This window comes from Protopterus annectens, chromosome 14.part0, assembly GCF_019279795.1.
Source record: "Protopterus annectens isolate FY-2018-M chromosome 14.part0, PAN1.0, whole genome shotgun sequence".
In the NCBI taxonomy this organism is placed as follows: Eukaryota; Metazoa; Chordata; order Ceratodontiformes; family Protopteridae; genus Protopterus; species Protopterus annectens.
The window spans coordinates 985983586-985997072 of record NC_056748.1 but is presented as its reverse complement, the minus strand read 5'-3'; the positions used below and the strand labels follow the sequence as shown (position 1 = coordinate 985997072).

At 37.0% G+C, this 13487-nt stretch overlaps 1 protein-coding gene across 1 annotated transcript in view; it reads left to right on the top strand.

The window, feature by feature from the left end:
• WDFY4 (WDFY family member 4) overlaps positions 1 to 13487 on the top strand; it is a 4454583-nt gene that overhangs the window by 1964708 nt on the left and 2476388 nt on the right. The window contains exon 33 of the mRNA XM_044055648.1: positions 9826 to 10064. Within this exon, the coding sequence (XP_043911583.1) occupies positions 9826 to 10064 (239 nt within the window). The remainder of the gene's footprint in view (positions 1 to 9825; positions 10065 to 13487) is intronic.

The following is a 13487-nucleotide window of genomic DNA, read 5'->3' as shown; positions in this document are numbered from 1 at the left end:
TGGTGAGGTCAGCATTTAGATCTGGAAGACCATTCTTCGAATTATTGTTGCCCTATCAGTAAACTGAGCTACACGTATACTTCATTTATTCATAAACATGCTTTGTTAAATTTAATTTATTTTATTTTCTGCATAGCTTTTTCAGGTAGACCATCACCTGTGGTATTCTTGCTTCATGGTACATGACATCTTGTCCTATCAGAACACTGTAATGCTAAGAGTAGCTCAAAGTAAGATAATACAGTTATATAAGATACTTGCTCTTAAAAGAAGGTCTTTGAGATTTGTTATTGAATCATGTATTGCTTTTCCCCTCTCTGTCTGTCTTCTGAAGTGAGTTTTCACCATTATAATCCTGAAAAAACTACTGTAAGTAGGGATATACATTAGGGTAAGAGCAAAGTCTGAATATTACTACTCATTGAAAAAATCATCCTTTTTGTGACTTGGATGGGTTTTGGAAAGTAAATGGAGAAAGAAATGAAGTACTGTCACTAAGTGGTGACATCAGTGCCTTACAATTATCCTTTTAGGTTGTCATTGATATGGTGACTGGAGAAAACAGTCATGCCCATCCTTGTTTCTGTTTGAATTAGTGTTGTCAGAGCAGTGGAATGTATCACAAAGATCCTCTGTTATTAACAGTACCCTAAAAAATATAAAATGAAATAACTTTCACTGCATGTGCTTGTTTCACTTGAGCTCTGCTGCGGTATGTGATCTGGGCGAAAAGAAATACTTATCTCAAGTAATCCCTTTGCACCAAGACATGCCTGAATACTTTTAATGCTGTGATATGCCTGAATACTTTTAATGCTCTATAACTGTAAATCTCCTGTCATGTTTCTCATAATGCTAACAGAGTATGATCTCTTTACATTTAATCATCTGCTCTCAGTACACTCTACTGGCTTATTTGCAGTCACTATTTATGGTAGTATTTTCTTTAGACATATTTATGCTCCCTGTTCAATGTACTGACAGTGGTCTACAGCAAATCCTCATCAGAATAATTTCTTAATCTTCTTGCTTCCATGGGGGGGGGGTGAAAAAGTGCCCCAAATCTACTCTGGTTTACCTCCTCCTTAGTAAATAGCTCTATCAACAGATGTATATTTTGTAGTTGAAGTAAGAAATATCTAATAATGTCCGTGACATGGAAAACATATTTTTCTGTGAGCTAAACAGTATACTAAGTTGCCAAAATAAAGTACTGCTGTCATAACCAGGGATCTTGTATATAATTACAAAAATGCCTTAAGTTAAACAAGAGAAAAAGATGTGAGACATTTTGAAAAAAGAAACTGGAGATCCTACCATTTTCTGAAAAGATACATTGCAGATGACAGGTACATTTATGCTGGTGAACTTAACATGAAGAACAAAGTCATCAACCTGTTTAGGTTTCTCTATTAAATTCACGAAGTACCAGACATGCTGTGGAAGAACTGTACACTCACCTTGGTGAAATAGTGACTCAGACCCTTAAAAGAAGACTGGGTTATTCATTTTGATGACTTCTCTGCTAGAGTCATATGTGTTTCAAACCTTTACAATGGCACTATTTAAAAGAAAGGGAAAAGTTAAAAACAAAATAATAATAATAGCATGCTGTTGGTGTTTGCTTTTTTATCTGAAATGCATCATGAGTATCATCATCATGCAGAAAAAGAAGAAAATAACCACTTGGAAACATGCTTAATCCAACCACTAATACATCCTTGTCTGTCATTCTGCATCTGTTTATAATCCATCCAGTACTCAAAGTTGTACTTCTGGCATCCATCTTTCTCTTCCCATATACCCATATTCTAATGTCTACCCTATTGTTTGACCAGAACAAAAGTTCCAGCTAATTATTGTGTTCTGCAATCTATGTTTTAGTTTCAGTTTGGCTCCCATATGGGCATCTTATCCAAAAATAAAGAAAGGGTCAGATATTGCTCATTCAGAGAGATTTTGTTTGTTCATAAGGATGATTTTCATACCTTAGCCAGCACGCTTTCTATCCTGTAGGGCATAAATCTCTACCCAAAGTCTAACTACGTCAATACATTATTGAGGAAAATATGTCAGAGGATTCTGATGTAGAGGGAGAGAGAGAGAAAGAGAGAGGTCTTTTTCTTTGATTGATTTTTAGGCTGAACGCTCTGATTCAGAGATTCAGAGGAATGTTTGTCCTCTCCAACTCCATTAGAGGAGTTTTCCTTTTCATGTGAAGCAGAGTTCCTAATCCAGTTGAAGTGTAACTTGGACAATTGGATGGGGAACAGGAAATTCATCCCTGGCTTGACACCTATGTCTCTAATGGGCACAGGTCTCCTGTAAATGTTTCATCTCCCAAGCCTCTGCTGACATTTATCAAGGGACCAGAACTTGTCAGAGATTTGAGATGCATGGCTAGGCTTAAAAAAGCCCTTGTGGTCATTTTCTTAATAAATATCCATGAATCAAAGACTAGTTCCAGGATGTGTGATGTATTTTTGGGGATGAAGTGGAGAAATTATATGATATACTGCAAGTAGATTTACCTCATACTACACCCATTCCTCCTATTACGCCAGCCTTGGTGTGCAAATGCTGCCTGCAGTAACCATGACCCTCAGTCCTTAGTCCCTTAAAAAGGGAGAACATTTAATAATACCAACATTTCCCTGAAGACAATATGGTAAGGTATTAAGACAGATTTCATAAGAGAATTTCCTTCTTACAGTTTATTTTGACAGGTGTGGATAACATGTGAGATTGTTCTGCCACACTTCCTTCAGAGGAGGTAGGTCCTTTCTGAATCCTGCAATTTCTAACCTGTCTTAGGTATCTCAACATGCGTTGTAGACTGCGTATTATTGTGTGGATACTGTGTCTGGTGCCACTAATAATATTACTGTTTGAGAGTGCATGCCTGGATATATATTCATATGTTTTCCGATGAGGTAAAGTCTGAGATTTTAAACTCAGCTTTAGACAAGGAAGTTCTGTTTCACCCTGCTGCTACTGATGCTCTCAAACAGTTTAATGACAGATAGAAATCAATTTTTTTAAAGACAAAAATAACCAATCCTTGCTGTCTGCTGGTAAACAGGGAAGAAAGGAAGATGGCAGAAGAGTAACAATAAAAAAATGGAATCCTCTCAGAAAAAGGAACAGTGTAGTTCTACAGAATGACTGTGACAGTGTTCCTGTCCTCTGCTGTCCCTACATCTCAAAGTCTGTCCCTTTCAATCTTTTCCTTTATCAATAGATTGTTTTAGACTGTTGGGTACTAATACTCTTTCAGGAGGATTATTTTTGGCACTGGATTCACATTCCTCCTTTCAGAGGAATTCCTCCCTACCCTCTGAACCAAACAGAGATTTTTTTCTTCCTGTTCTTCAACACGTTTACCCTAGAAGTCATACTATCAGTGCCTTTACACCAAAGGTAGTAAGGCTTCTGTTCCAGAATGCTTCTGGTTTCAAAGAACAAGATTTTCTGCAGGCCAGTTTGAGATCTTTCACAAACCAGTTGAGAAAGGAAAGTACCAAAATTCAAAGTGCTGACCCTTCAGAGTCCGTTACCAGTCATTCCTCTTCTGCATTTTATGGTAACATTAGACCTAAAAGATGCTTATCATCACGTTCCCATAGCTACAGGCTTCATAACATTTTTCAAGATTTTGAGTATGGGTCACATTATCATTTCTCTGCATTACCCTTTGAGTTGACTACAGCTCCTGGGGTGTTTATAAAATGTCTAGCTCCAAGGATAGATTATTGCAGACTGCAGGTCATTCACATTTTTTTCTTATTTAGATGACTTTGTGATCTTTGCAGAGTCTTTTGCTAGGTCCCAGGATTCTTTAACATGGGTTTCTTTGCTCCTTACCAGTCAGGGCTTCCAGGTAAATGTTCAAAAATCCTTCTTCACTGTGTCACACAGGGTCTTGCTTTTTTAATATTTTCTAGTTATGTCTCTTCAAAAGTATTCCTAACATGGGAACAGGTGAATTTGTATCTGGAAATGTTCTAGATCTTCTCCAATCAGTCTAAGACAGGATTCTAGGGTTCATGGCTTCTGTGATTATCATGATTTCTTTTGCCAGGTTATACATAAGAAAAATTTAATATTAAAAAAAAAACAAAAAACATGCAGACCCAAAATTCTCATCCTGTGTTATTTTCAGATTCCACTTTTGGTTTTTATCAATAAATAGCTGTATTGGTGGAGACAATAAGACACCAAATTCTATAGGGGTAAAGGTGAGAGGCCTATGGGACAGTTCAGATTGACCAAAACACATACATAGGACCATTACAGATGATTACAGACAATACCAAAGTGACAGTGCTGTGGTATATAAACATACAAGGGAATCTCCAGGTCTTATTAGCTGTGCAGGCTGGCTGTGATGTCTTGGGAGTTAGCTCTGCAGGATTGCAAAGCCCTCCAAGCATCTTTCATACTGTCAGACCAAAATGTAGTGGGTGAGCTGACCAGGACCAGGACAGACCCTCATGAATGAAAATTGAATGAGGTGATCTTCCAGGAATGGATCCAGTTGTGGGTAACATATCAAATTGATCTGTTTATCTCCTTTATAAACAGACAACTAAGTCAATTGTGCATCAGGACCCCTTGCAGCCTTGACCTGGAAAATGGGTGCATTTTTATTGCTGTGGTCAAGAATGTTCTGATTTTGCTCAAGCTGTTTTATAAGGAAGCTTTTCTATTGATATGTAAAATCACTTGTTATTCAGGTGACATTTAATCTTTACTTTTTGCTAGGAAAGTTATTTTTGTCAACATATGAACCAGCTATTCTGTCTGTTTTCGGTTTTGCTTTTTCGGACTAGCTAGTTTACTGCTGTGACATCAACAAGAGAGTGTCTTGGTTGCAGCTGTTCATGGTGGGTTAACCCTTTTATTTTTCTATGCATGTAGGGTTATCTGTAGAAAAATTCCCCCCATGTATGCCTTTACTACTTTCAGAGTGTACTTTGAATCTAGTCTTCTGTCTCCCTTATTTCTATCAGAATTTGAATGACAGGGCGAATATATTTAATATACTCTGGTCATGCTTTTGCAACTCAGGTATTATCTTGTCAATACGAAGTTCTTTAAGAATGGTATACAACTGTGGCTCTCCTAGTATGGGACTGGAAAAGGACAACAGACAATTCTACTTGGTTGTGCCTTACTATCTCTTTTCTTATTCCCACCATGGTAAAACATTTCCAGGCAGGATTAAGGCAAATTCTAGTAGAACCTTGTTTTCTTTGTTGGCATATTGGAAATGGGTGGACTCTACATGCATGCTAGAGGCAAGTACATGATCCTTTGTACATACTTTTTCAAAGCATTACATACTAGAGCCCCTTTCAAAGACCAGAACTGTCTTTGCTAGAACCATTCTTCAGTGGCTTCTGGACACTTTTCCTTCCTCCTCCTGAATTGGATAAGCTTTGTTAATTAATCCATATGGTCAAAGGTTATTGCAACATTGAGAATGATAAGCACAGAGTAGTTATGTAAGTTGAACTTACCATAACAATAGATGTTTCAGTTCCTCTAGCCTCACCCACCCTCCATCCCCTTTCTACTGTATACAGTTAGTTGTTGGTATAAAAAGTTATATGCTTATATCTTTTTGGGGTTTCTAAACATTCTCTTTTTGTTTGGGCAAGAAAGTCCTGAAGTTGTCTACACTATGCTGATTTCCTACCAAGGGGCTAATCAATCAGAAGTCAGAATGCAAGGTGTGGGAGGGAGCCAGATCTTTTTGAAGACTGTCTGGTTGTTGTATCCTGAGCCAGATACAGCCCAAATAACTAAAGGTTACTGCAACAGTGAGGAATCTGAACATTTACCGTTATGATAAGTGCATCTTACACAACTGCACTTTTTCATTTTCTGATATCCTCCCAATTCTACCAAACTCCACTCTTTCCTTCAGCACAGATGTGGTGCAGCACCTGGCATTATACATGAGATTTTTTGTTGTTAAAACAGTTTACATACAGAAAGTATATAATATAGATGATTATGATTGGGTCACCAATCATAACCTGCTTATTATGTATTCAAGACATGGTTGCCTAGAAAATTGGGTCTATATTACAAGATCGAAGGTTTACTTAATCGAGTAAGTAAAGCTTGATCTTGTAATATTGAAACCGTACAATGTTGAACGGCTGATTTATCCCAGGGAAACATTTCCCTTGGCCATTATGTGGAGTATGCCCGTTTCTCCAATTTGGAGTGATCTCAGAGTTGGTATATTTAGGTAGGGGGAGTGTGGGAGGCATAACTCCCCACCTTGGGGGGGTGTGGTGGCCGGAGCCCCCCATTTGATTTCGGATGTAAAGTTTGTTTTTTTTTATTCAGCCAATGGACGTATTTCCCTTGGTTGAATTGGCCATTCGACATTTTTAGATGTCGATATTACAAGATCGAGCTTTAGTTATTCGCTTAACTAAAGCTTTGATGTTGTAATATAGACTAGAAATTCACCTCAAGAGCAAAGCTGGAGAGGTGAATTGTGGCATTCATGTCAAGAACCCATGATTAATGGTTATAATCAGAGACCTGGTCATAATTCTTTAAATACATAGAGCTGTATCTGTTCCATACACTACTAATTACAGAAAAGAAAAAAACAAAAAACACTGTGTTTTACTGGTTTTCAAAACTGTAAAGCAGTTAGTGAGCTCTGTCAGAAATACAGTGTAACTCATTTTCTTATGTTTACACTCACCTTCCATGCCTCTCAACTGTCCAGATTTTCTCCTCATATTTTTGGTCTGTTCCTCGTAAAATATGTGGTTTTCTGGCAAATCGCTGAGGATTGAAGTTGACGTACATTTGAGTTTCAGACTTCTTATCCATCAGAAAATGCAGGTGAGCACATATCCTTTTATTCTAACAGCTTTCTAAGTTGATAAGCGGAACTCAGGAACCCATTACCAGCACAGCCTACAGGGAGAAACAAATTGCCACTGTCATTTGCTGATCTGTATGAGCAGATTTGACTGCCTAGCATAATACCTGACCTTAACAAGTTAAGCAGGGGGGTTCTTAACATTTGTTAAGATTGGGTCTCATGATATAGTAATGCTTAAATGATTTGTCTGTTTCCTAATACTGAGCATAATCACCATGCTCGATGTACTACATGGTTATTCACAATATTACATACAATAGAAAAAGCGCTATTGTAAAAAATGTTTTAAAATAAATGAAACAAACTCTTAAAATTTTCAGCTGCCTTTTCAAACTTAATAGCTGCTGATTCTAGAATAAATTAAAAATTAAGCAAAGAAACAGCATGGCCTTTCCTTATTTTCTAAACCCATAGAAAATGAATAAATCTTTATTTAGTGTACTTATCTCACTTCTCTAATACTATATTCATCAAGTGCTAGAAATAAATTTAACAATGCAGCCATTTAACCGTCACTGTCCATTGTCACCATTTCGTTCATCCCCTTCCCACTTGGCAATTTTTCACTTGTTCACAAATACATTTTTTGGTATTTAGTTCACTAGGGTTGTTACTATTTTATATTTTTAATCCATATCTGAATCCTTTTATATACAAATATTAATAATGTATGTTTGTAAACTGCAATCATTGGCAGTAACATGCTCATATCCCATGCTTTATCGTCCTCTTACCTTAAAGCATATTTCATTATCTTAAAGTGTTTGCTTTTGAAACTCCTGTTTACTAACCTGTCCTAGACTTACTCATGTCTGTTGTGATATAAATAAGCATTTTGTTTTTTTTTTTTTGCAGACGTTTTTATCTTGTGTGTTTATATCCTTCCTAACATGTATACTTTTTTAACATAATTTGCAGTAAAATACCTAAGGTGGTAGTCCATATAGTTTCCTGTAAATAGTTGGCTAGCTTGATACCCCTAAACAAAACTGTACTACCTTAGCCAACTCTTTGGTTGGGTATAGAATGTATCTTCACTGACTCATCTCTTACTATGTTTGTCATTAAGCACATCTTTTTACCCTACATTATGTGCTGGAAAGTTTACCTCATTGTCTTAGGTAGATTTTGTTTATTCAAGATATAAACATTCCTTGTCTCTTCTCCAGAAAGGCATTTGTTGAATGGGAAATACATAATAAGCAAATTGCTGTAAATCAGAAATAAAACTTGCAAATAGCTTCTCTGTCTTTAAATGTTAACATGTCTTTTAAAAATATTTACTTAAATCAGTTTACATGTTACAGGTGGCTGACTGACTTCATACTTTACATTGAGTTTGAGTTATAGCCAAGCAAAGTGAATTAGCTGGTATAAGTCAGAATGGCTTAGGTATCAGAATCTGTGTAAACTTATTCTGATTTTAAAAACAGGAAAGATGCAAAGATATTTAAGTTTTCCATTATGAAACTGACCTACTTGACCATCGGACTGTTAGTTTTCTTTTTTTTTTGCATTGGGAAAACAGCATGAGCTATGGACAAGTAAAGTAAATTCGTTGGGATATGTGACACACTTTTAGGCTACCAGAATTTTATAAACCTATTTTGCTTTGAAAGTAAGAAATAAACTGAATGACATATTTTCTCGCAACAAAAATGCTACATTTATCCACTGAACTAACTTGCATATATATATTTTTTTTGGAAAACAACCCAGCAACCCAGAGTTTACTTCATTTGATTTGACACATTTCCTTACCCATGCTTTGAAATCCAGCCTGGGAATTGATATGGTGCACAGACAAGTGTGATGGTCTGATCTTATGCTGTTAACTTGAAACAAAAGGTGTGATTGCAACAGTGTGTTTCTGCATTCTGTTTAGTTTGGAGACCCTGGAATTTCTGTTTGGTTTTAGAGACATTTGAAGCATTGGCTACTGTCCTGCCACTCGCAGCTCATGAGGTGGAAAGGCTTATGTACTTGCCTTAAGGTAAAGAAAAGTACATTTCTAGAAATACCTTTTTCATCTAGCTATATGTGGATGAGTTAAGTAAACATGGCACAGTGACCGCATATGGACCAAAGATAGCACTAAATGCACTGACATATCTTTGCCACACACTAGAAGTCTGTTGCTGTTTTAGATCTCCACCAGCTGTTTTTTTTTTTAATGGCCAAAGAGTCCCTGTACCTGCCATATGAGCATTTGTATTTATTAGGGATACAGAAACTTGTTGCAAACTTCATACCTCACCATTCCGTGTCCCTTGACATATTAAATGTTCTTATTCTACATGCCACAAAGTCTCAGGCACTGTTTCCTGTAGGTAGTAGGGTATCTATTGTACCAGTGTTAGTGATAGCCTGCATTCTCTGGGATGCTGACTGAGTCCATGCATAGCAAAGTGACATGCACATTGAAAGATTAGACAGTGACAAGCTGTACTACTCACTGGCCATAATTTGGTGGAGCTGCACGTCTGAACACTCCAAAGTATGATGTTAGAGCAGGACTACAGGTGTATGGTTTATACTGGTGAACAGGAAAGATTGACAGTCAAGGAGAGCTGATTCTCATATGCGTAAAAGTTCCTTTCTATCTGGCATTTGGTGGCCTAGAACCGTGAAAAAAAAAATGAGACATGAGTATCCAGAATGGAATACATTCTTACTTGAGTCTGGCAAATGTTTTTGTCTTTTACTACTTGCGCCTTTGCCAGAAGGCAGCAGTAGTAAATAAGGCTTGTTAAAATTCAGGCAGTACGGTTCAGTTATAAGTGTAATAGGATTATGTATGAAGCTTATTTTCTACTCTTACAATTACTTTATGTTCAAGTATTATGGAATGTAAGTGACTGTTTAATATCTTATTGTCATTTTGCTTTTTCATTTTTATGTTCTAGGTAACAGAAAATGTCCATTGCCAGCGAGATCAAATCATGGTCAGTTTGTATAGCAGCTTAAATCGAGCTGTTCTTTTCTCCCTATCCCGATCAAGACAGTCAATAGGGGATGTCATATGTCTTCTGGATACATTGAAGATACTACAGGAGCAGTGGGATATAATTTTTGCAACATACAACTCCAATATGAGCTTTATTGTATGCTTCATTCATTGTCTTCTTCAGATTAGATCTGGCAGGTAAGAGTTACTTTGTTAATTCTCAGTACCGAAATACAGTCCATGCAGTACTACCTTGATAGTGGGATTATACTGCTGCAATCATATCTCACTTTGTGAAGCAAGTGACACCTAATATGATAAGATGTTAGCAGCATACCAGTAAAACAGATTTGTGTGTGTGTGTGTGTGTGTGTGTGTGTGTGTGTGTGTGTGTGTGTGTGTGTGTGTGTGGTATAGATTTTGCAGCATATTCAGGTGTCCTTAGGCATGGTCTTGAAGTGCATTTGCCTTTCACAACTGTTTATATTTGACACAACTTAGTACTACACACCCACATACATACTCAGTCTTGTTGTCCTTATAAAAGGGGCATCTCCATTTCTGTGCATTTTGCAATGCCAGTAGCTTAGGTGACAGGATTTTATATTTAAGTTTCTGCTTTATTATAACTTATAGGGAAATATAAAAAGTTATAAAGCCATGTGAAGGTGACTTGTTCGTTTCTCTGTTGCATGTCATGTGAAATTGACAAAATGTCAAGAGAATGTTTTAATTTCACAAATGCATAGAAGAGAATGAAAAAATCAAATATAATACATTTTTGGTGTTTACTTGTGTACTGTAACAAGACTATGCACGTTGTGGGTATTCACTTGGTTCACACACACTGAGTTCATATACATTCTTCTTGGTAACTAAAAGTCATTTATGCTAAACACAGCATTGTTTATTTGGGTCTATATCAGAACATCGAAGTATTAAAACTTTGAATGTTCTGATATCAAACACTATTCAGCGAACACTAAGAATAGCGAAGCTGCAGAACAGTGAAATCTTTCCTCGGGAAAGAATTTGGTTGGCCGTTTCTGTGGCTTTGCTATTCTTAGCGCTCTGGTGGAAAGTTATGGGTTGGGTTCAAGTAAGTGTGCGATTGTTTGTACATTAGGGTTAGGGGCGGGTTAAGTGAGTTAGGGTTAGGGCGTGGGTTAGGCGTGTGTGTGATAGTGACAGATTTTAGGGTTAGGGGCAGTTTAAGTGAGTTAGGGTTAGGGTGCGGGTTAGGTGAGTGTGCAATAGTGACGGACCTTAGGGTTAGGGTTTGGGTTAAGATAAGTGGGTAGATAGTAGTGTATGTTTAGTTTAGTGTAGCATTAGATGTAGGAATTTAAGTGTATGTGTGTGGTTGCTGTTTGTTTGATGTGCTTGTGTTGTGTGTGTGTGTTTCGGAGCAGCAAATGTTTTCCATGGGAAAAAATTTGTTGTTCTGAATGTTTGATATTTTCATGTTTAGATGTTTTGGGACCGATGAAATAGCGTTCACTATTTTCATCTTTTGATAACGTGATATAAACATGTTTATTTCATTAAAAAGAAAACTTAATATAAAAGCTGTATCAGTCAGTGAAAAGCCACTTACAGAGTAACTTTTAATAATATATTCTGTTTCCTCTAGCCTTTTAAACAATTCAACTTACTCCATGTCCTTCTGTCTTTGGCTTAAGTATCTCTGCACATCAGTCTGTCAGACAGAATATAAATCTTTAGCACCTATTCCATCTGTAAACTACTGTAAGCTTACTGCATCCTAAACAGGACCTTATTGTTTTAAAGTTCCAACTGTATACCTTTTTAAATTCAGCAAAGCTACTTAAAACTCACTGCAACTGACATCACTGTAAACATGTCCTCTGGTGATCTAGCTTGTTTGTAAAAACATCTTTATTAGCTTGAGCCTGGCACAGAGGTTTGAGTAGAACCATATACAGCTCAAATCTCATCAGCAGCAGCACTTCCTTAACCTTTTGTGTGCTGAGGTTAGAACAAGTGCTCTAATATCTCATTAGCCTACCATCCTCAAATGACAAAGTACACAAAGCATTATACAACTTCTGGCAACAGTCATTATGCCAGTCATTGGGTGCCATAGTTATACAGTAGTTAATATTACTGCTTCATGGCACCTAGTTCTGTGTTTTGATTCTCAGCTGGAAAGTCTTTTGTGCATATTTCTGATGTGAAGATATTTCTTAGGATTGTGTTATGAAATATTATACAGGGTTTGTAAATCATTGAATAAAGAATAGAAAGCTTCATATTCTGTTTATCTGTAAAGGTGTTTATTCCTTCTTTAAGAAGATATTGTTCTTTTGTACCACACATCCACACTCACATGTATGGAAAGGTGACTGTGTCCATTCCACCTACTGCATGCATACCTTTAGAATGTGGTAGGAAATAGGAACACCCAGGGAAATCCCATGTGAACACAGGAAGGGCATGTAGACTTTACACAGAAGGCACCCCAGCCAAGAATCAAACCAGAGAACCTCTTGTTGTGAGGTGACTGTGCTTGCCATTGTGCCGCCCATGATAATCCTTTGTGTGGGCTGCTGGAAGAACAAATCAGTCAATATTTAAGGAAATAAATCCAGATTATTAATTTGAATGTTTAATAGTAAAGCTAAAACTCATAACCTTTAGCTGCATCATGTGAAGACAAGATTCACTCCAGAAGGCACTGATGCTGGGAAAGATTGAGGGAAAAGATGAAGGGGGAGACAAAGCCTGAGATAGTAGTCAGTAGTGCTGTAAAAATTGATAAAAATTTACAAAAACTTAAGACAGGCCAGGAGTACTAAAGTTCTTGAGGTCATGAAGAGTAGGACTTGACTAAATGACTAAACAACCACCACCACCACCAGTGCCTTGTTAACAGTTGCCAGTTTATGTAAGACATTGAGTTGAGAAGTACTTTTGTGCTGCACATATCATTAGCTGTAAAAGTTTGCTAACTTCAGATTTCCAGTACAGTTTACTAATATTTTGTTGTTTATTACTGGCATTTTACATAACTCTAGACTAACACTACTATATACAGGAGCAGTAAAACATAAATCACAAATCATTATCGACATTGATGAAGTTCAGATCGCATAGGATCACCCATTGCCAACAGTTAAGAAAACCAGATACATTAATCAAAGAAAAAAAGACAAAAGTAGCATTGATCTTTGAAATTGCTACACCCACTGATTAGATTGTCTCACACAACGAGAGGCACAGAAGTCATAAAATACCAGGATTTACAAACAGAAACAGGAGCAGTGTGGAAGAAAGATACCCAAGAAAGTTCTAGTTGTAGTAGGAGCAAGAGGACTAATAATGTAAAGAATTTACAATATGCTAGCAATGCATGTAACCTCATATGAAATGCAGAAGGAGGGAAATTCTGGGCAACAATTCTGGATACATTGTGAATGCTGAGAAGGAGGTCTCTTGGCTAACATCAAAGTCTGAAGCAATACTAAATATTCATCAGTTGATCACTGCTGCATTAGCCTAGCTATATGACTTATATCCTGCTGGGGATACAACAGCTGGACTACTTCAAAAGCTTAAGGGCACCATCCAAGTGCATAAACCATTGATCAGCATAAGCAG